The sequence below is a fragment of the Falco naumanni genome, chromosome 3 (assembly GCF_017639655.2).
Source record: "Falco naumanni isolate bFalNau1 chromosome 3, bFalNau1.pat, whole genome shotgun sequence".
NCBI classification, from domain to species: Eukaryota; Metazoa; Chordata; class Aves; order Falconiformes; family Falconidae; genus Falco; species Falco naumanni.
The window spans coordinates 76,742,432-76,767,085 of record NC_054056.1 but is presented as its reverse complement, the minus strand read 5'-3'; the positions used below and the strand labels follow the sequence as shown (position 1 = coordinate 76,767,085).

General features: G+C 34.8%; 1 protein-coding gene across 18 annotated transcripts in view; it reads left to right on the top strand.

The window, feature by feature from the left end:
• The window catches only part of ASPH (aspartate beta-hydroxylase), a 123,709-nt gene that overhangs the window by 4,484 nt on the left and 94,571 nt on the right, over positions 1-24,654 (top strand). For 11 of the 18 annotated variants that reach the window (XM_040588679.1, XM_040588685.1, XM_040588684.1 and 8 more), the window contains exons 2-4: positions 11,582-11,731; positions 12,490-12,534; positions 13,806-13,874. In XM_040588679.1, coding sequence (XP_040444613.1) covers positions 11,582-11,731; positions 12,490-12,534; positions 13,806-13,874 — 264 coding nt within the window. Of the gene's footprint in view, positions 1-8,386; positions 8,685-11,581; positions 11,732-12,489; positions 12,535-13,805; positions 13,875-19,823; positions 20,571-24,654 lie in introns of those variants that run through there. The other 7 variants (XM_040588680.1, XM_040588691.1, XM_040588693.1 and 4 more) reach the window with 6 other exon arrangements.

Here is a 24,654-nt window from a genome sequence, read left to right as displayed (position 1 = left end):
AAGAGGTGAGATTTCGGTATTTCTGTTTCTTTAAACTGAAAATCCCTTTACTGATCACCTGTACAAAAAGAAAAAAAGCTTGTTTTCAGCTGGACCTTCCTGAATCACTGTGAAACATGTGATAAATGTTCCTGTGCTAATTCTTATGTTGAATTCTTCATTGTAGAGAACTTGAGCAGTGAAGTTCTGAGTTACCCCAAGTGATTCTTTCCCGATGAAGATCACAAACTGGTAATCTGTGTGATAGCCTGCAGCAGTGTTTTTCCTAACTGCATCCTACGGGCTAGCTCTTTGCATGGCAGAGTTTTGAGCTATGCTTTGAAGTGGAAATTGTAACTCTGTTGTCTTTAAACACACTGGGAATTAAGTATGCAGATAAACATATACTGAGTTTGAACAGACTGTAGTATATGTGGTCCAGCTTTGTGACAGCTTTATAAATGAAACAAATTTTAGTCTCCTTCATATGGAGTTGCACTATTACTTTGCATGTACTTACCCAGCGTAACAACTGCTACCGAGTTGTTTGTTTAAAGGCTTTCTTTTTAAAACCTGTAATAGCTAGGGGTTTTGTAACAATTGAGCAGCAGTTTTCTTGTTTTACAGTTTTATTTCCTGAGGTTCTGGTTGAGTAATAATAAACAATTAATTACTATTATAGCATATCTCACTTTCCATGCCAGTGTTTTTTTAAGGTGGTGTGGGTTTTTTCTGTTTGTTTTGTTTTGTTTGTGTTTTTACTATTAGTAAAGAAAGTTCACATAGCAGTTTGTAACCGTGGTATTATTTCTTCCCATAGTAATTGGAGGACACAGCTATATCTTTTGAAGCAAGAAAGTTGTGAAAAGAGCAATACTTTTGCAACTGAGATCTCCTAACAACATATTTTAACAACTATTAATAAGAGTGTAGGTATGAGACACCTAAAAACTCTTCTGACGTCTGTAGGAGTTGCAGATGTGTATCACCTCTTTGAACTAACACCTAATTAAATTGACTAGGTAGCAGACTTGAAAATTTGATCAGTTTTAGGCATAAAATAAAGGATTTTAAAATGTTCTTTTTTTCCCATGAGCAGAAGCCTGTGAATAGCAGGGTTGTAGGTACTTGCATGGTAACTAGATTTTTACTTGTTACAATTTGAAACTTGCTCAGACCATGAGAAAAATAGAAAAAACTGAAACAACGTAATCTGTTTTCTTTATTTTGTGATTTAATTAGGACTTGTTGCTAAAACAAATTAATGTGACCCACATTACAGGATAGGAAATTGGAACAAGGAAAAAATGCCCTAAAATTAATGCCTGTGTGCTATACACAGAGATGAGGATTTTCAACCTTATGTAATAGAAACTTTTTTTAAAGGTCACCACTGGCAGAATTTGCATGTTGGGTGTTTAAGTATTTCCTGTATTTCCTTTCCACTTTTACCTTTCCTGAACTCTGCTTTGGCCTAAATACAACCAAACATTTAATTAACCTAGTAATTATGTAGGACTATTGGCTACATTAAATCATTCAAACATGAGATAGGTAGATCAGATAATTTTAGATCTTATTTCCAAATGTTCAGTGACAGAGAGCTGGTTAATCAAAGCAGCAGCTATTTAAGATCTTTAAGTCATCTGCACAGTTAGAATCAGTATGAATTTTGTCTTATCAGTGTTACAGTCTATACAGATATGTTGATCCTATAGCATGAGACAAACAAATTTCGTTATAAGGTTGTAGTCTTAACCTTGAACTTCTTTCTTGATGTTTTATGTATAGTGAGTTTACAAGAGGTAAGTTCTACATCAGTTTTGGACATTAATTCTATTTTTTTTGTTTTTATACACATAAAAACAAGACTTGAGAAAAATTGACTAAAGTGTTTGGGGAAAAATACCAGAATGTGGGAATCGGAATCTGTTTAGATTAGGTAAATAGATAACATAAAATGGTTTTGTTCTGTTTTTACAGGACTTTTTATTTTTTCCTGAAGTGCTAACTATTTAAACCTGTTACTGTACTATCTTTAAGTTTGTGGATAAAAGGTTTTAAAAAAAAAAAATAATCCAAACTATTCAGCTGGTATGTGATAGATGCATTAAATACTGCTTTAAATGTGTTCCAGTTGATAGTCAGCATTAATTATAAAACTCTTCCAAGTTGTAAGCAATGTCATTATTGATCATCCAAGCTGTGTGCACATTATGCACATTTTTCCTTGTAATAAATCCAAATTGAAGAACTATTCAAATAGATATTCATCTAAACAGCCAAGAAGAAAAACCCAAAACATGATGTAGACAAAATTTGACTAGCTTTTATAAATGTGCTAGACAGAGAATCATTTTCAAAAGAAGCAGATGCAGATTCAGGATTTTTTCTTAGTAACATGTATCTGTATTCATTTTTACCTCTTCTGACTTCAGCAGTTATGCTTGGAGAAACAGAACTCCATAGGAAAGTTTAACAGCAGCAGCACTTATGGGGCAAACAGCTGGTCTCTCCAAACCTCCCTGAAAAGTGCAGAGCTAGCACTGCAAACTGTTTTGCTGCCTCTGACAAGTCTTGAAAAACTATGTAGCATCCTAGGACAGAATTTGTCATTAAGTTTCTTTTGTCTTTAATTTGTGACTATTCTTCTCTTAGAGAGAAAAACTTTTATTCTTTAAAAATAAGCCCAGAACTAGTAATTCCTTTGATGTTTCGTTTGTGAGTAGATTTCTTCTGAATAAATTTTTCTGATTTTTGTTTTGTATGTATGTCTTAGAAGAATCATTTAAATGTAAAGCAGTCGGGATTTGTTCACTATTTACAGTCAGAGTAAATGTAACCTCATAAGAATAATAATTAAAAAAACCACCCTGGGAATGATGCTTGACATCAGTCATCCACATGACAATCTTATTTGTGTTTTGTATTGTTATTTTTTTCTGAAGAATAATTAATTCTGACTTAGTAATAAATCATCTTAGCCTGCAACTAAAAAACTTTTCTAAATGTTGTGGTGCTTCCTGTGTACTAGAAAGGTATCTATAGGCTTAAAAGTACTTTGAACTATAACAGCTTATATTCAGAAATGGGCTGACTTTTAAAAAAAGTATTGAGCCTGTCTCTTTATAGACTGAATATAAAAAAGGAAAAAAGAAAACCCTACATGCATCTATTTTACCTGAAGCATACACCCCCACCCCCCACCCCCCCATGTGCATCTATTTTACCTGAAGCATATTTTCAAAGAATAAGGTTGCAGATCTGATTCTGTGTAGAACAGGGCTGGAAAGAGTGGTGTTTTACTTCTGTGCAACTTTGGTAACTAAAGCTGACACCCAGGACAGAAGAGAAAAATAATTGCATTTTCTTCTTGAAGAAGTAAAAAGTTTGGTTGACTTTCAGTGTTGCAGCTGCTGTTTATGGGGTATACTTGAACAGGAGTGAGAATGTATGCTTTCAATTCTTGTTGAAACTGTTCCAAACCAATGTGAAATGAGATTCAGCCTGCTGAGACTGAGTATGATGATAGGCCTGTTACGTCTGGAGTCCCCTTTTTTACCTAGAAAGGAGGGGAAAAACCGGGCTGTAGTCTGTTCTGTGGAGCTCCTCTCTTAGAGATTGCTGTTGTGGCCAGTTAAGATTTGACTGTGCACTAATGAACAGCTTCTTTGTGAAGGACTAAAATGGCTTTGCTCTCATACCCTTGGGTATACTTAAAAATGTGTTGTATACCTCTGAAGAAATTCAAACACTGTTTCTCAGAAAAGAGAACTGAATCTCTGATCTTTCACATCCAGATTAAGTTCTGAATTCAAGGAGATGGTTCAATGGAATTGCCTCATTTGTTGAAGGAAAGAGCTTCCTTTCACTAGGGAAGTGCAGCAGGGCACTTACAATTCTAGAGTTTTTTAACATACTTTGTGATGCATTTCTCCCCTCCCCACAGTTTCACTTGGTTACCCTCAGCATCTCCTCAATCAGCCTGTTTAGTTGTCAAATCCTGGATTTATGCCTTTGCTCTTGTTTTCAGTGTTTGTTATTTTTTCATCATCAACTGAAAGGCTTCAGTTGGAAGGGACCTTAAAGATCACCTAGTTCCAACCCTGTTGCCATGGGCAGGGACACCTTCCACTAGACCAGGTTGCTCAAAGTTGCATCCAACCTGGCCTTGAACACTTCCAGGGATGGGGCATCCACAGCTGCTCTGGGCAGCCTGTTCCAGTGTCTCACCACCCTCACAGTAAAGAATTTCTTCCTAGTAGCTAATCTAAATGTACCCTCTTTTAATTGGAACCCATTACCCCTTGCCCTATTGCTGCAGGCCCTGGTTTGATTGCTTGTATTGTAGATATTTTACTATGTGAAATCTTGTAGGAATTGGAAATTAGGATCTTTAAGGTTTTTGTCAGGATTGATTATATGTGGAATAAGGAAAAGTTCCTCAAATACTAAAGTAAAATCGGTGAAGTGGCAATAGGAAGGCCTAAATTGCTTTTAATTTGGCTAATTTGTTATTTCAACTTTAAGTACTGGACTTTTTCTTTGAACTAACAGCTCTTTCTGTTCCATCCATTTCCCTGTTCATAACTAGTAAGTTTCTGAGTTAGTGTATTGAAGTTCTTTGGTAATGTGCACAGCTATCTTTATAACCATGTAGACTAGATTATATGAAGTGCAAAGCAGAGATCTAGTTTATAATGATGATGATAATAATAAAGCCCCCCCCCAACCTTTTACTAAGGTTACAGTGCTGAAGAATGTTTCCTAGATACCAAAAGGAATAATCAGGTTTGTATCACGAAGAATTTATATTGAATTTATTTAAAGTAAACCTTTACCTTAAGCTTCAGATCTTGTCTCTAAAGACCCTGCTATCATGATTGTAAAACAAGCAAAAATTTCTAAGAGTGGATATGGCTATTTGTGAAAGCTTAAGGTTGGAATATTTAGAATTGATTATAGAAACATAGTATATTTATATGTAATATATCCTATATATAAGTACTTACACAATTTAATAGAATATTTATTTCGTAAGTATTTTAGTAAAAATCTCAGTTCTGTCTTCAAGTAAACAAATAAAACAGTAATCCTGCCTCCCTTACAAATGAAGTAGAGTTTGTAAAAGCACATCAAAAGCACAAATCTGTTCATTGAAAGTGTATTGTTCCACCTGTACACTGAATTGTACACTGAATGAAAATTACATGTTGAAAATCTGTTGTACCTCAGGATAGCGCTTGCAATCATGGTGCGTGGACTTCTCAGAATGGGACGGTTCAATACATGTGCTCATTGAGTATAGATTTCGAAATACATAACCTAAACAAGTACACATATATGACCTGTCTCACGATAGTGGGGGGATGTGTGTTAGCTCATATTTTAATAGGGGGAAAATAGTATCAACAGAGAATGCTGTAGACTTCCCTTTAACAGATACTTTACTCAAAATTTTTGTTACTGACCCCACTCAAAAAAACTTTGTGTAAAAACCATTTAAAATAATTAACTGGAGTTTTATTACCGAGAATGGCTTGCAACAGTTGTTTTACTGTTGATCATACTGGAAAATATAATTTGGTGAGTATGTCAAGTGGTAGTAGGCCATGCTCATACAAGAGAGGTTGTTTTCTGTCTTTGTGCTGCTACTAGTTCTGTTCTATTTGTGGTAGGGCAGTTGCATTTTAACTTATTTTAGGTTTACTTCTCTCCCATATATTTTTTTTTTTATCACTTTGCATTTTGCTTTTAAAACAAGCTTGTTCTAAAGTCTCCCTATGGTCTAGCTGATTGATAATTTTTACTTAAGAAATGAGATTTTTAGTTATTTCTCTGAGGTTAGTGTTTTGTTGTTTGTCATTTTAGTGTGTTTTCCTAATTTCTAGCAGCTGCCTGCTGCAGTGCACCCTTCTCTTAGTGTGATAATCCATAATTGCTTCAGTATTACTTCCTAATGCACCTTTGTTGGAAATAATTATACACATTACAAAAGCTTAGCTTGGTGCTTTGAATCCTGCCTTTATTTTTGTGTTCATAATTGACTCTTTTCCCTCTAAGCCTCTCTGCCTGCAGTTTGGTAGTGATCTACAGGTGGAAGTAGTCCTGCTAGTCCTTATTGTCAATTACGCTTTTTTAAATTTACATAAAATTGCATGGACTACATAGTTGTACCAAAACTAACTTGTATTACTGTTTCAACTTTAAAAACTATTTTCAAGTGAGGTGAAGAATAATAATTTTGAGTTCCTTCAAAAAAGAACCAACAGGCAAACCAGCATTTGTACACAGTAGAGCGAGACCTTGCAAGAAGTCTGCACTGTTGGCTTAGCCTTCTCAATCTTGAAGTGTATTTTAAATATATATCATTCAATTTAACCTTTGCCTTTTGAAAAGCTAACTAAAATTATGTTGTTTGGTTTTGGAAGTGTGGCATTCAGAGAGACATGTGTAAGCTGTATTTTTCAAGGTGTGTGTTAATGTATGTTTTTCATGGGGTGTTTGTTTTGTGACCTTTTGGTCCATCTTCCTTTTGATGAGTCTGAAGAGCTTCCCCATTTTAGTTGGAGCCTCCCCTTTCAGGAAGGAAGATGTTTGTAATTTCTTGGGAAGACATGTTCTTGCAATCAGTTGCTTTTTAAAGGGCACAAGATAAGGCTGTTGGTACTTGGTTAAGGGTCAAGATATGTGTGTTAGTTCAGATTGGGAATGTATGATTGAAACTAATTTATTGACTGTCTACACTCACTTTGCTTTTATGCATTGTACTGTTGGCCCTCAATATACTTACTTAGGTTTGAGTGAAATGAAGCAGAAAGTTCTGCTGCAACCACTTACAGGCATTCAGCCAGGTAAGATCTAGTTTGGATCAATCCCCTCAAAATACGTAGAACATGGACATCAGGTTCTCGGCATTGGTTGAATGTGCCATGAATCCACTTGTAGTAGGATCTGGTATCTGCAAATGCAGGTGCAGCTGAAGTGAATTTGCAACAAATTGCCTAATATAATACCTGTCAAAACAATATAGGTTTTACATGCAATAGACCACATATGATTGTGTGCAAAATTATTTTCCTTAATAAGCTCTTGATTTCTTTATATATTTGGTGACTTTTACCCTTTGTTTAAATTTTCCTCCTGTCTTGCTCTAAATTGCTCGTGCATTATGTGAGTTGCTGAAATGTACTAGTCAGGAGGTCTTTCTTAGAGCATCTGTTCTGTTTGATATATTCAGGTGGTTTTAAAGATAGTTAAAACACACACCAGTTACAGAATCAACTGCCTGTAATTCCCTTGCATCCTTTTGAAATGTCTTAAACTCAGATGTTATTTCTCACTTCTTTCTCCCTTGAGCTATTGTGAATTGCTTTTGGTAATTAGTCGCTGGATGTTAAAACCACAGGAGGCATAAGTTGTTTTTCAAAGTAGCTGTGACATTCTACTGTTCACTTCATCTACCTGATCGCTGTGTTATTTAAAGAAGCATGGGAGAAGAACGGCAGAGTGCTAGATCCTCAAGTTTTTACATAGGGTTGCTGTTAATGAGAAAGGAATTTTTCTGTCTTCCTCCCACCCACAAGGGAGGTGGCTTTTGTTTGAAATGCAGTGGGAAAAGAATAGTTTGCTGAAATTGAAGATGTAAGTTGAATAGTGTATTAGTGGGTTTTTCCTCCTTTTCTGGTCCTTGAGAAGAAGAGAGTATGTTCGATCATTAAGCATTGGTGTTTGCTTTAAATTGTGCAGGTAGCATTCATATTGTCAGAACTTAAAGGAGGGGTGAGTGAGATGAGTTAGTGTTAGTCCTTTCTGGAAAGTGAGGGCAACAAAGCAAAAACAACACCTCTGCTACTTTTAACAAGCAAGCAATAGAATTTTTTCCTGGTTTAGCTTTATGGCAAGTGGTGTATTGCACTCTAGGGAAACAGGCTTTGCTTTGGCAAAACTATCAGTAACCCTCCTTTAGGTCTGCTTAGAAGCAAGCATGAGGTATACCAGGGGAACAGTTATTATCTGAAAATTCTTTGGCAGGAATATGCATGGTTGGTTTTGAGTAACTCTTTTAGAAGACTCAAAACTATGTCTTAGAAATTAGCAGGCTTTGATTCTTAAAGTAGTTAGCAAGTTTCAAATGAGCCATCTCTACAGGATACTCGGGAAGCCTGGTAGAGGAGTGCCAACATGGAGAAAGTTTCTTGGGCAAGGGCCAACTTGACAAGTGCAAGCAGGCAAGCTTTGTGTCCGGACTTGTGTTTCAGCTTATGCTGATGGATTTAATGTCCTTAGAGCTCAGATGCTGTGGCATACATTGCAGTGAAAATACTACAGTACAGTGTGCTCCATTTCATTTGCTGCTGTGTCGGAGGATTAAGGGGAGGGGAAAGAATCAACTACCCAGGATGCTCTGTTTGGAGGAGTAAGTGAATTTGATTGTCGTCAGACCTAGATTGCCATATGAGTTCTGAAAAGCGTTTGGCTCCTGAGGATAACTGCTCTAAAAATAGATTTGGAGGAGAGGTTTCTCATGGGTCCAGTTTCGGGTTCCAGCTGAGCTGGCTTTAGGAAACTTGTTTGCTCCTGTTGCAGGACTACAGTGAGGATAAATCATTTCTTATTCTACCTTCAACATTAATTTTTGGAGATACCGACACACTCACTCTGTCTGGGGAAATCGAGTGCTGATGTTATGGCTGATGACACAGGTAGAATCCTAACGTTTTTGTCAACAAGTGGAAAATGCATAGTCTCAAATACCGGCTGTGTCTGCTTTTGTAATCAGCAAAATAACTGGCTTGCTGTGGTATGTTGGCGTTTTCTAGCCAGTTTGCTGTTCTAATCTGCATTACAGGCTGCCTTTGTTCTCTTTGATTGAATGTTCTCTGGAGTAGAGGTATGTCATGAGTTTATGGCAGGTGGTTAATTGTAACTTAAGATTTTGCTTGAGTAGAGCACACTTTAATGTAAGAAACGTAGTTTTGTCTTCAGATATCTGACTTTGAAGTTATTTGTGGACTATGTGAAATTACTAGGTGTATTTAACATAAGTAAAAGGAAGAAGGTTTTCGTACACCTTAATGTAAGTGTGATTTAATGGGGGATGGGTGAGTATAGGACTTTAAAAGATTTGCCGCTGAGGAATAGAGCACACTTTAAGACTTTCTGATGTCTGCATAAAGACATCTGGTGGTGCAAGCACAGGCTTACCAGATATGGCAAGTGACCTACTTCTGACATGGCTGGCAGCATGTGCAGAGAAAGGGCTTGAATTGAGAATTAACTGGAATGAGCTCTGAGCCAGCTTCAGTCCTTGCAACATTTTGTTCTGACCCATGTGTAGGGTTATCTGTGCATGCCATAGGTAAATTTTATGTTACATAACTTCAATTAATATTGAAGCGTTGCCTGATCAAGCTGCTGTGGTTGAATTCTTAGCAGAATCAAGAGTTTTGAAAATAATTTTCCTGTAAGATAGGAAGCCACAGCACAAAAATGTAGTGTTGTGACAGTTGTGAATGGTATTTTTATAGCAGAACTTGGTTTTGAGGGATTTGCATGTCTTCTAGACTGTAAAAAATATGAACAGCTATGCTTGATTACTTAATTGTCTTGTCTTCCATTTTCCTGTTCTAATAAGTAAAGCCCCTTTCTTGAGAAGCAACTAGCAGTAAACACTAGAAAACAATAAGGTAAATGAATAAGTGTGAAATAACAGCAAAATTCTTGTTAGTGTTTGCCTCTTCTAATACCTAATATGCTCTAGAACAAAGTTGTAACCTGGTATAATTTAAAATGTTTTTACCCTTATGGTTTAATTTTAAATACATACAAGCTTCCATTAGCTGCATTGGAACACAGGACTAGTGAAGTTCTGCTGTTAAATAGTCTGTTTATTTCTGAATATGAATATTTCCTGGTCAAGAGTACTTTAAATATTTTTTATACACAGTCAGTTCTGTTTCTGAATGTGATGACATTCCTGACGTGAGGCCAAGTTGTCTCTGTTTCTCTGAATTATTGGGCAGCCTATACCAAGGGAACTTTGTTTGTAATATAGAAAACATACAAAATAGTGGGTATTTGATCTTTGTACAGAGTAGGCTTAATCAAATAATATGTTTTTTCAATAAAATGCTGAGCTGGCTAAGAGCTGATGTGAGTCAGTTGGGTTTTTTTATTGGTCTGATTTCAGTATATAGCACAGTGAATGTAATAAAAGGTTAGTTTATTACAGCTGTGAACCTGATTGCAAGCAGGGTCTGAAAGTACTTCTATATAATATCTAATACACAAAGAAGTCACCAATCTCTCATTACTGTCATTACAATCAATCATCTTTCAGAGCTACTCCATTTTCTTTAAAACCAATCATATTGATATTTAGCCGAGACTATTTTTGGTTTTTTCTATGATCAATGTTGATAAAGACATCAGACATTACTTGTAATTAGTATGATAAAAATAACTCCCTACCTTATTATACTATCACAATATTCATGACAAACTTCCTTGAATATTCCAAAATATGTAAGAAATAGCTTAACTTCACTAACTAGGACTGAATGTGGCTGAACTGGCAAAGGCCGGTGCTTAGAGGGGAATGAAGTGGAATAGACTGTTAGGCATGAAACTGTGGCCAAGTGCCAGCTTTGCGGCAGTAGTAATAGGAGGCAGAAGAGCGGATGTTTAGCTTTGGAGAAAGGCCACAGGTCTTTTTGGATGCACATTTGTTTCCTACATGTACCCCTCTTACCCTAAAATGATCTTAAAGCAATGGACGAAGCAATTTATGTTTTTTCTAGTGTTGATGCCCATTTGAAACCCCCTACATATATGCTAGGCTGAGATATTTCTTTTCTCAGTGGTTTGTCTGTAACTACTGGATTTTTTTATATACACTTACTTTCCATATGTGCAGTTACAAATGAAGCTGTGATTTGCATTAGATCGCTGTGTCATACTTTCACTTGTATATTCCATAGGACTGGAAATCTAAAGGTATTCAGCATGTAGTGAATCTGCTTGATTCTAAGCCAACAGGGAAGATTTTTTTTAGTTGGTAGGGTGTCTGAACTTGGAGTCTTATCCTTAATATAGATTTTGGAGCCCTCTTAGGCTATTGGAATTTTCATGTTGATTCTGTGGGCTAATTCAACTAGCTTTGAAACTTGCTTCAGAAGAAATGCTTTTCTTCCAAAGTGGTTCTGCTGCTCATATTGCCCTCTGGTGGCAGTTTGAGAACTGTTGTCACAAATGCAAAACATCTCAAAAATGTTAAGCTCTGTATAAATATACATAAGGGGAGGAAGGGGAGATGTCCAGCTAAGTTGTTAAAATAAATTACATGCGAGTGTTTGGGTTTTGGTTGGTTGTAGAGCTTTTACTTAGATGATCATTGAGCTTCCCACCATCATTTGCAGTGTTATGAAAAGCAAGTAACAGTGGTGAAGTTTGAAAAACCAAAAAGAACAAAAAAAGTGTTACTCAAATGTCTTGTATTCTGTGTAGTCATAAGAAACACAGGTTAGAATTATATGTTGAACCATGATTTTCTAAGTCTTACACAAATATTTTTTCCTACTTGTTTACCTTATTTTAACAGAGACTAAGCATGGAGGAAGCAAGAATGGAAAGAAAGAAGGACTCTCTGGAAGCTCGTTTTTCACCTGGTTTATGGTAATTGCTTTGCTGGGAGTTTGGACATCAGTAGCAGTTGTCTGGTTTGAACTTGTAGATTATGAAGAAGTTCTAGGTAAGAATTTTAAATCTTAAGTTGCTTCTAATAATTATTATGATATGCATTAAATGGAGGTCATTTTAAATTTCTAGATAGCTGATTTGACTACTGCAGTGTTTGCAAATGACCTACATGATAAGAATAGGCAATGTAGTTCAAAAAGTATATTTTAATGCTGAACTCTATTATGATGTTAAAATGGGATTCTCATAAGACTGAAAAAGGTTATTACAGCATTTGTTAAAGAATGGAAGAAATCTCCAAGGAGAGATCTGGGTCTCTTTGTAACACGTATACTGTAGTTCATTTGAAATATCAGCTAAATATGCATTGCTTCAATTTAAGCTCTCAGAAACTTGCAGCAGAAAATGGGCAGGTAATGTTACCACTCCTGTGCTGGACTGTGTTGCCTGTGGAGTTGGGACAATTGATCAGTCTCCCTCTCATGAATGAGCTGTTGAATGACCTCAGTTTAAAGCTTGTAACAGTGATAACTGTATCTCAATATGACAGTGTTAAGATGGTATTGTTAATATGATATTGAAGGGTAAAAATCAATGTCTCAAATTTCAAGATGTATGTCCATAGATAGAGCTATTGTCCTGATGTCAACATGCGCTTTTGCAGCTGCTGATTTTACAAGCTTTACAGCTTTGCAAATCTTTTGGTACATGCTTTTGATTTGGACTGATTTTAAGAGAAGCTTCTGGTTTGAAACTTCTTTGGGTCTAGTGATGCAAATAATGGTTTCTATATTTTTACCATGCATGCAGCCAAAGCAAAGGATTTCCGTTATAACTTGTCAGAGGTCCTACAAGGTAGGATATTAGAGAAATAAGCTTGCTTTACAGTCCCTTGGCTAAGAATTTTGGTTTACTTTTTAATGTTTTTAATTTTTGAGACAATTACTGTTCTTCTACAATGACGTGAAACTCGGTCATTTCTCATCTGTCTCATTCTTCATGGTTTTGAAGATGATGCAATTCTTATTTCTAGAGAATTAAGTTTATTCTACCACTCTGCTATGTTTAACCATAAACCAATAAAGAATCTTCATAATTCATTGCTTCCATAAAATGTTGATGGCCTTATTTTCGCCTGTTCTAGACCCAAGTCTGAACTTTTTCTTCGACAAAACTGTTTTCTATTTTTCTAAATACCATATTAAGAACTATGTTTCATTTATTTTAATGACAATCAAGTTCTGCCTCCATTTAAAGAATGTCAAATATATTAAACTGGCAAACCATAAGGACTTCTGCAAACAGTGTGCAGAGTTTCTATGCTATTAAAAATTGTCTGAATTTTATCAAAACTAATTAGATAGATAGCTCCCTACTCACTTGGTGATCCCAGGATGCTTCTAATCCTGGATACCACAATTCTTTGCTAAAAATTCTTTTTGAATAACTAGGTTCTCCTTTTGCCTATACTTAGGGTTGGTAGAGCTTCAGTTTCAAAAATAAAAGGGAGATGTCTGGTGTGTTGGTCACCTATAAAAGAATGGACAACTTTTTTGTCTGCAGTGAATTTTATGCAGTTGTTGCATAAAAAATTATGTATATTTTCCTTTGTCCTTCAATTAGGTTCCTTACTTTCTATTAACTTGACACTAAAAGTTGCATACGTATTTTTTCCTGAGAATTTAGAATGGCAAGAAGCATATAATCAGAAAACAAATGGTGATTTTTTTGATTAGTTTGGTTTATTATTCCTTTCCCCTCAAACATGTTGAATTCCCTGTGAACTTAAATTTTATTTTGAGCAAAGCATGTTCACATAAAGTGCATCACTTAATTACAGATTTGTTTTAAATCTGTGAACATCAAAAGAAATGTGTGAGAAAGACTCATGTTCAGTCTGAAGTCTAGGAAGTGCAGAAAGGAACTTAATATTATTATTAATATTTGTGATATTTCCCAGGAAATGTAAAATGTGGTTAAGAGTTGTATGACTAAATCATAAAAAAAATAAATAAATGTGGTAACAGCCTGGCATTGACAGTCAACCATTGCACATTGAAAACACTGTGCTGGAAACAAACTGCTGAATCCTTAATTGTCTCTTCTCCCTCTCTTTGCATTTCTAGGCAAGCTTGGGATATATGATGCTGATGGAGATGGAGATTTTGATGTGGAAGATGCTAAAGTATTGCTAGGCAAGTACAAACGGGTGGAATAATCTATGTAACTCATTTGTCATTCATGTTTGTTTTTTGTTTAATGTCAAAACAATATTTCTGCTTTTTCCAGATTGGAGAACTTAAAATGATTAAATTGTGGTGGGTTTTTTTCTTAATGCAGGTTGTAGGATTGTGTGTGAAACTTGTTCAGGTTGTGTTCTTTTTCTCCTAATATAGCAATATAAGTGGAAAGCATTTATAGGATGATTTTGAAGTTAGGTGGTTGATGCTGCTGTAGACAGTTGAAAGAAGGCTGTGATTATTACTCAGATGCAGGGCGTAATATGCTTCAAGAGTTAAAACATTGTTTATGTTAATGTGTTATGTCCATTTTTAATTTTAAATTTGACTTCCAACAGGCCTTTGTGCTTCCTAGATCACTGTTTAGCATATTTTATTAGTCTTTTCCTCTGTTCAGAGTTCTCTACAGGTCTGTTGGTTTTCTTTGCGCTTCAGCGGTCATGCATGATGTGGATTTTTCTTCTTTGACTTTGAAACACTGTTTTTAGGCTTCTGTTCCTTGGAGTTTCAGAGAATGTCTTCTGCTCACTGTGTATCTTCAAAGAGAAATTTCAATTACTATATATGCTTCATGATATTGCCCTTCTATCTACATCTAGCAGTTAAAGCACTACCATCTTCAGCTTCACAGTCAAGCATTGGATAGATAATTCTTGCATACCTGATGTTAGAAATTTACTTTTAAAAATTGACTTGTTCAAATGTAAATCTATTCTGAGCACACAAACCTAGCCATCTAAACATAAACAAAACGACAAAATAGTATATAATAGCTTGAGCAGAGGGCAAAGTGGAATGTCTCAAACTAGTTAGTTATCAATGGTATGTCAATAGTGTATCAGGATGTTATGGCTTGCTATTTGAAGCTCATACTCCATAAAAATCAGTTTTTTAACGGTTTATTTTTCCCAACTTACGTTTGCAGAAATAAGCAGATCTTCTGGGGAGGGTTCATTTGTTTAATACCTTCATGGTTTAAAGAAAACCCATGCCATCAAAATTACTGAACCAGTTTGCAGTGGTGTAAATGTGAGAGGCACTCCAAAGACTCTCCTGGGGTCTGAATGACTTCTGAGCTACAAACTGGTTGTTAGTTATAAATGGTAGATAAGATAACACTATATAGTTACAATAGACAGAGAAAGATTAGGATTATGTAGTGTATAGAAAGTGGATATCAATCCCTTGTGGATCATATTAGTTGGATTCAGATTACCAAGGTGGTAGCCAGAAACATGCTGCTACTTTGTTATCTCTCTCTGTTTTATGCAACTTGATAGAGCTGGGAATTATGCCAGTACATGACAGTGTTTCTATTATAAGCTTGTCTTATCATACATTTAAACCTTATACTTCAAATGTGACATTAAAAGGTCACGGATCAAAAGTTATTTTTATTACTTTTGAATACTTGCTCAGAAATTTGTTTTAATCTCATTTAATTTTAAAAAGTATTTTCTGCAGTACGAAGAAAATGGTAAATTTTGAAAAGTTACATGACGTTGATAATATTTTCTAGTAACTACCATATAATAGTGTTAACTGAAGATCCAAGTAAACTATTGCACTTGTTTGTATTTAATATTTAATATGAACTAAAAAATGAACGCCACCATGCAGTCTAAAATTATTTCATTGATGCAGAAACTGGTAGACTAGATTCCCTCTTCAGGAATTTGTCTTCCAGAATTACGTCTTTGTAGTAAAGAAAATCATCTAGTAAGTCTACATTCAACTGCAGTAGGGTAGCTTTCTAAATATTGAATGCATAGCTTCTTTTATATTTTATTTGTGATGATTTTGTTAATACATATGCTGTGTTTGAAGACTCGTTACTTTTTTTTTCTCTGAGTCAGACTACTATGACATCAAGTGGTTTCTCTGCTAATTTATTATTGACTTTAAAAGGAAATCCTACTGTTTGATGTTTAATGCTAGGAAGTCATACGCTTTTTTATTTTCTGTTCAGTAGTTATTACTAAACTACTATATATTGAAATTGTGGCATGTGTAGTGGTTTAATGTCGACTTCCATAATCTTTAGTTTTTGCTACAAATTTAAAGATTTAATTTGCATATTAATTATAAATACATTTTAAAGTTAATTTAATTCTGAGAAATGCATCTGCCAGCATGTTTATTTTATGTTTCAAAGACTGGTTTAGAAGCTGATACCTTCATAGTTTTCTGTAATACTTGTGCACACCTAAATAGAAGAATTAAAAATTAGTATTTTATTTTTTGTATGTATAAGGTGTGATAGGGCTTGTTCTTTTTATTTGTGTAAATCAAAGGAGGTTTGACAAATTAAGTTTTCTTGAGGTGTTTGTGTAGTTTTAAAAATGACGTGCAAGAAGTATGTTCTTCCCTGCCCCTCAAGTAAAGGCGAGGGGAGATGGAGCCCCATGTAAAACCCAAGTAGCCAACCGACCTCAAATATTTGTTGACTTAGTTTTGTATTCATTTATTTAAAAAAAATATCCAGGGTGGAAGTGCAAGCTTGGTGAAGCTAGTTGGCAGTTACCTGGTGGATTCTTTTTCACAGGTATTTCTAATGTTCTGTTTACTGAATTCTTTTTGGTAATGGGAATAGAGGCTTCTTAATCCACTCCTTTGAGGGCTGCTGTTATCAGTAATTCTTTTCCAAGTTTTTGTCTACTACATTCTGATTAGTCTTTGAAAGGGGTTATTCTTCTAAGGAAGAGTTTTCCACCTCAGTACTTTTAGCTCAGTACAAAGAAACAGTGGCTTTAGTAGTATTATGAAGAAATACATGTATAGGGAATACCAATGTCTGTTGTAATAGAATCTTTGAAGCTGAGCCATTTTTTTGTACTTTGTCCTTTTAACAAGCAATAATATCCTGAGAAATTCTACTTAAATGGCCACAGTAGTTAGTATAATTTTGGAACTGCAGCTACAGTAAGTCATCAATATATTGTTCTTGTGCATTTGGTTCAGCATAGTCTGGCTATACAGAAAAAGGAAAAAAACCAAACCAAAAAACCCCAAAATTAGTGTACCAGCAAAGTAGTAAAAAGCAGAATCCAAGCTTCTGTAAACCAGCTTTTTTTCCCTGGTGCACCTATAGTAGAAAAATTTTTTTGCAAGCAGTCATACAAAGATGGCACATTCAAAAAGTCTGTGTTGAGATACTAGGAGTTAAAAGAATGCTTTTGTATGGTTCAGCTGTTCAGGATACGTTTCATACTCTTCTCTAGTTTTCTCATGTTCTATTGTAGCACTTCTAAATATTAAAGGCTTGCGTATGCTCATTCTCATAAAAGAGATGTTTGCAGGAGAAGAAAGGCTTTGTCTTGTTAAATGAATGTAGTCAAGCCCTCTGCACCGTAGGTTGTGGTAACACTGTTGAATAGATAAAAAGATTTTGACTCCCTTAATCGCTGTTTGATTTAAATTGTAATATTTAGACTTCTCTTGGAGTAAAGTAGTTACTTCCTGTGGGTCACTGATTTAACGTGGTATGTCTGCCTGGTTGGGCAGTTCCAGTTTTGTCACCATTTGCAGGCACTTCTTCCCATGCTTATGTGTTCTTATCAGTACGTGAGTTTTACTTTGAAAAGCAGTTCTTGATTATGGTGATAAATGAAGACCAAAACCAGTTTGAGTATTAGTTTGGGTTCTTTTTTTTATTTTAACTCTTTCTAAGAAAGAAAAAAGATAATTATATGAAATAGTGTGTTACTTTCTGTAACTCAGGCTGAAAATTCTTTCCCCACCCTCCAGCCACTTAGATTCAAAGGCCATTTTATTAATCATGAATAGTTTTTGTAAAGAACTGTAAGGAAAGGTTTTGGGGTTTTGTTGTTTTTTGGTGTTTTTTTTTTTTTTTTTTTTTTAATTGTAAAGACTCTAAGATACATTCTTCCAGTTTCTATTGTTCCCTTTGGTGTCCCAATCTTTTCAAAGAAAATATGCTGCTGCACGCTATGTTATATTTTGCAAAGAAATTGCCCAGGATTCTTATTCTTGACTTAGTGCAAGAACAGGAGTATCTATATGGTTCTTCATGTGCTTGCAGAAGGGTTATCTAAAGCCTCGTGTCTTTTGTGAGTGGTAACTTGGGTTTTAGTTGGTTGTTGTTTTTTTTTTTAATGCCAGATCCTGACAGAGTAGAATGATACAAATCTATTGTGTTTGTAAGTTAGATTTGATTATTTTAATTTTTTTTAAGATCCAGGTTTCCATTCTTAAATTGAGAATTTATAGTAAAGTAAAACATACTTCAATTTATGTCTTTACATCTTGCTTGATCCGAATCTTGAAAATAAATTAGAATGATGACTGACTACCATGCATAAAGTTAAGTCTATAAAATTTAATTTTTATAGAACTAAGCCATGGAAGAAGTTGGAGAGGGATATTTATAATACCTTGATTGCCTCCTGGATTCAATCTATCAGTTTTAAGCCTTTGGGCTATCCAGTGAAAAATACTGAGAATGGCTGGTCACTCAAGTAGAGGTTCTGGACATCCAGTTACAAGGATGTGGAACATCATGGACTTGGAAGTTTCCTCAGAATTATCATTGATACTTTCACTATGTGCTGTAAGAAAAACGTGTTGAAATGTGTTGAATGTCTTTGCCATGAACTCCCTTATCTTGAATGTTTCATTAACCTGCACTTAATACTGCTTTGTAGTCTGCATGTGCAATATGTTCACTTAATTTTGTCTCAATAATCTGTCTTCACACTTAATCCACCTTTCTGCTTCTCCTTCCAACACAAACAAAGGTTTGTTCTGGTTAGAAGTGGGGGAAATTCCTCCTTGCCCTGCTTTAAAACTTACCAATAATTGATGTTTGTCATTGCTTAGTCATTCTGTTGTACTTTTCCCAGAATGGAAAAGTTGAAATGTTATTTAGTAATAACTGTAAACCAGTGGACTTTAATTAAAAAGAAAAAAAAAAACCCCAACAAACAAAACAAAAACCAGGAGGGGGAAAAAAAAGCATTAATCATGGCTTATTTGTGTTTTACAAACACCAGTTAGATCAGTGGGTCTCATAGCCCAGGGTAGCAACTTCTGGTGTTACGAGTTTAGAAGTGACGAGCTCTTTCTTAGCTGCTCTGGCCATCTCTACTTTAGCTGTCTTTAGTCTGCTTTAGATTTTCTATGTAACAATATATACACCTTTGTATTGGGTACCTATTCATTTTTATCTGGTGTTCTTTATATCCTCAGATTTGGGATTAATTCCTGAGGATCAAGTATATAGTATAGAATACATATCATAGAAGAAAAATGATTGAGAAGTATGTGAAACAAATCCAAACAAACAAAGAAACCACAAAACAACACGCACACCCCCCGCAATTAAGAGTCCTCACTTCTAAGCAAAATCAAAATTCTGCATGGTAGAATAAATGTTATCCTTAAGAGTATGTCTGTGAAAAGTTTGTTAAAGTACTGTTTGCTTTTAAATGTTATTCTCAGCTATCAGTTGCAAGCTCTAAAATTTGAACATGATGGTTTAAAAAAAAAAAAGGCAACTTGGATGATTTTCAGTAGTGGAGGATAACTGTTATAAAATTGTTTAAAGGTAAATGGTGTGGCAAGAAAACTACATATAAATGGATTTGGATTTAGGACTAGAAAGAAGGGAAAGCAAATCTGCCACCTTCTATTTAAGGTTTTGGCATAATATTGTGCATGTTTATTGTCCAGATTGGATTCTGTGCTTTGAAAGATTCAACTTTCTTAACATTTTTCTATTTCCTAATTAGCATTCCTGTAAAGACTGCTGTCTGTGACATGAGATGTCTTTCACAGATCCTCCTTTTACAGTTTCCTCTTTCCACCTAACTGCTGTCTCTTTTTTTCCCTTCTCTTTGTCTCTCTCTCCCCCTCTCTCCCTCTCTCTCCTCTATTCTTGTATAGGCCTGACCAAAGATGGCAGTAATGAAAATATTGATTCCCTTGAGGAAGTCCTTAATATTTTAGCAGAGGAAAGCTCTGATTGGTTTTATGGCTTTCTCTCATTTCTCTATGATGTATTGACTCCTTTTGAAATACTAGAAGAAGAAGAGAGCGAAGCTGCAGATGATGTTGATGGTACGTCACAGAATGAAGGGGTTCAGGGAAAAAAGACTTGTGTTATTTTGGATTTACAGAACCAGTAACTGAGAGACTAAATTGATTGGCTTTCGGAAATGTCCATGAAATCATCAGTCTTAATATAACAGGAATTTATGGCATAGAGCGAAACTCCCAAGTGGACACTATTAAGATTTAGTTCAATATAAAGTCAGCCATGCCATGTAGTTTCACTAGTTGAAAGCCTATCAATGACTTTTCCATTTTTGTGAAAGGATGACAAATACTACACAGTTGTGTAAATATGTAGAATAAAACATGTATCTGTGGTTGTGTAGTTGGTTTCTGTATGTGCTTCAATTTGTGCATTTTGTGCACAAAACTGACAAAGCTAAGTGTAATAACCTCTGTTAACACTATAACATTTGTCTTTCTAGCAAACATTAACTGAAGTGTTTTGTAACAGTTTTAATTGTATTCTAGCATGACATTATGTAAATACATATTTATATGTTAATCCTCAATATAGACATGACAATGATAATTCTTTTGTGAAATATAATTTTAATAAATAATTTATTTTGTGATTCACTGATTTCTCAGATAGATTCTTTTTACATTTTCAAATAAAAGCACTTCATTTAAAAGTGCTTGAAAACTACAGAAACATTTATTTCTAAGTTAGCTAACATCTATTTTATTCAGAAGATACTATGTCATTATATGGTTTATCCCCACTGATTTGTCTGTTTTCAAACTAAGTTTTTGGTAATTTCTTTAATATAACAATCACACCACAAGGGCTGTTCTAAATTTGTTTGAGATCTTTTTTTAAGGTGGGCCTTCTATGGAAGTTCGAACTTGTGATTATGTATTCCTAATGTAATACTGAATATATTAAAGACTAATTGGAAATTAGAATTTAATGTCTTCTATTTCTTGCTAAATTCAATAACTTAATGCAGTTTAGCAAATTTTAATCCTTTTCCTGTGAGGCTGTTTTATGACAGTTGTTTACAAAAATATTTTCGAAGTACATAGAATTCTATCTGCTATCATGAAATTATTGGTATAGAAATGGGAGTTTATAAGTGCATTCTGTAGTTTGTATCAGTACTGAAAGCTGAAACTAAGCTGTCTTATTAATACATGAATAATGTACTGAATCAGATTAGTATTAAAATTATATGATACTGTTTGTTGTAATGCTTGCTATGCTTAAGTTTGTATTGGTTTCCCATATAAAGTTTATACTCAGGTTTTAACCCTAGTGGATGCAGGCTGAAATTATAACTTGTTTTTAAACTAAATGAATTTTCATTTGCTTTGGCATGGCAATTTTAAAGCAATTTAACATTCATTGAATCATCCAACTCAGGATTCTACTCAATTTTTTAAAAGTAATAAAAAAGAAAAAATGTTAAGCAATTGAAGTGGTTAAAAAAAAGTTGTGACATGTTAGTACTGCAGCTTAAGATTTACAAATGAAATGGAGCCACAAGAACATTAGTCACTTTTTTCTTTCAAGTATTTCAGGACCTAGGATATAAAAACGTTAGTAACATGTAAATTTAATGGCTTTTAGGATGAGATATATGAAGCATAAGGCAAAGAAAATAAAAAAAACCCACCTGTACATGATGTAAAAAAAAGCTAGATCTGTGGACTATTACTGAGAAGTTTCTTAGCAAGTGGAGGAAACTTGCAAAGTATCTGAGACATATGAAATAAGCAATTTGGTTGATTTTTTTTTTTTTTTCTTCTAATTCTAGAAACAGATTTGAATTAAAAATAGAGAGTTTCATCACTATTATGGGATAATAGTGTCTGTCAGTATGAATTAGAAAAAATGTCATGGAACATTGAATTCTCTTGTAGATGCTTCAGTAGTGGAACTAGAAAGCCAAAAAGAGCAGGAAAACATCTAGTATGAGATTTCCGTATTATGACGTTTATACCAAAAATCTTAAAAACATATTGATCATCTGATGAAGTTTCAAGTGCAATAGAGATATGTTGTTTGAACCATGAGAAAGCTGCAGGCTCTAGAATAGGTAATAATTACATCAGTAAACATTAAATTTAGCTTGGGCTGGGGAGATGACACGCAGGCCAGGAAAGTTCTGATTTGATACCATGGGAGTTCCTTGTTGATTTTAAGAGTGTGGAAGTCAGCTCAAATCAATGATGGTGGGAATAAAGAACGTGTAGGAGGAGAAAAAGAGGTGGAGGGGTGAAGACCTAGGGGAAGGGTTAACAGCAGATAACTTTGTAGAGCATTTAGTTTCTGGAATATTAGTGGGTTTTTTTTCAGAAGTGTTCAGTCTTGCCTGGTGGTGTTGGTGTAACAATTAAACACTCACCAGTGGTGAGCAGAGCTGTTAAAGCTCTCCTAAAGGTTGGGGAAGAAGACTTTCATTTTAATGCATTGCATTAATTATTGTGATTGCAAGCAGGGCTTAGGTAGTAAGGGTGGTAGTGAGATCTAGATGAGTCTTCAGTTATGTTAGTGTGGCAGTTAAAAAAGAAAAGGCATTTTAACAGTAGAAGGGTTAAGCTGAGCATGATATGCAAATAAGCAAAGCAAACTGAACTGTGTCTTTTGAATCTAATTTAACATAAAATGTTTGAAATTACTTGAGGAAGTTGAAACTTCAATTTTTAGTTTGATTTATGGTAACTATCAGTTACATAAAATACAGTCAGTATATTAATGTTTTAAAAGAAGTCCAGAAAACTTTTAAAGTGGTTTTAAACTGTAGGTAGAAGGGTGTAGCAGCTTTGCCTTTTGATATTATTTTAGAATAGTTATTTCAGAAGGCGAAGCTACTGCTTTTCTACCTACATTTTTTTTTGTTTCAGTATTTAAAATAGGAGTAAATTAGTAGCAAACAACCTTTTTCATGAGAGAGATACATTATTTGAGTGATAGAACTTGCTAGATTTTGTAGCTAGTAAAGAATTAACATCTAGTGATTTTATGTTAAATTGGGCATGCAGCTTTCTTTTGTTAGCTATGTTCATGTTTCTTACAGTTTATTTACGTTATTTTTCACAGAGCTCCATAAGTAAATGTGACTGAAGTTGTAGTCTTGCAGTTTGGCCAGCATTTTCAGAAATATGTGGGATGTTTTGCTTGGCCATTTTCTCGTGTTGGTAAATGTTTGATATTTTAACTGCAAGTCTTCTGCAGAAGTTTACAACCTTCAAACAAAACACTGCATTAACCTTTGTAGCATAAGCTATTGCTTGTTTTGTTTTATACTAATATAATGAAATTGCAGAGAAAAAACCCTTAATACCCATATATCTGAAATGGCTGAGGATTTATGAAAGGTTTGAACCCCAGATTTCTGTGACCACCGTCAACAATATTTAATTTGAAAGTAAGACAGTGTTTATATGGGGGTGGGGGGATGGGACTCACAATGCTCATAGTATATACAGTAACAGAATAGAAGAGAAAAAAACCAAATTGCTTGCATAGTTGTTGAAATTTTTACTACAACAACTTTTTGCCAGTACCCTCCCACCACCCCCAAAAATGAGCTTTTTTGAGTGTGTGTTCAGTCTTTCACTCTTGGTATTTGTTTCAAGGTAGTGAATGAGCCTTACCACCTGTAGGTTTCATTTTGTGGTAGTTTTGCATTATTAGTTAGTCTCAGTTGAATGACCTTAGAAGAAATTGAATTTTTTTGATAGTTATTCTTGTAGGTTACAGTTGGATGGAGGGATAGGAAAAGAACGCATTGAAGCATTTGAAGGATTTTCATTTCATTTCATGGTCAGGTGGGGAGGAAAAAACCACCTGTGTTGTAAACATGATTTGATTAGTATTTGAGAACTAGGGAAAAGTGTTGGGTACAGTTCAGTCATTTTGGACAGTTGCACATAATTTCCTATTCAGTTGCCGTCAGTTAAGCAGCTATCATAATGATGGCACAGCAGCATGAAATGCATTAACTACTGACTGTCTTATGGTCAGTTATGATGGACTCCTCAAGATTAGGCTAATAAAGGCAAGACTTGCTTGTTGGTTTCTTAGATCTTTTCATACAAGATGCAACATATGTATCTGTGACTTCAGAAAAGAAAAGGCTTTCATCCGTTTGACTCTGATTTAGTTTTTCCTTCTAAAATTAGAGAAATAAGCAAGAGGTATTAAAGCAACTGAGAATGTATTGAAAGTTTTTTTTTTTTTTTTTAATGCTAGTTGTATGAATTTAAAATGCTGTCTTGCATTTGCAAGGTTTACAGGCTTTGGTATGCCTGGTGCTCTGCATACAGGTAACAAGTTCAGTTTAAGGTAAGTGGGTGCTAGCTTTCTGTCAGTAGGCCATTTTGTTTAGTAGACGAACTTGTGTATCCAATGTAGCATATTATAAATGCACAATAATAGTAATAATTATATGCAGATGCATATGAAAACAATCACAGCTTTTTCTGACATGCAGTCCTTCTGGAGAAGGAAAACAAAAAGGAGAGAAAAAAGCTAATAATGGTTTTGGCTTACACATTTGTATTTCTTTTTTTAGTTCTGCAATTTTAACATCTTTTGCTAATTTTCTGTCTGACGAAGGACTTTTTGATGGGATCTCATGAATTAAGGCGAGTCTGAACACAAGCTCTAATGTTTAAAGCTTGATACTTCCTGTTCTGTTATCCAAGCTTTGCA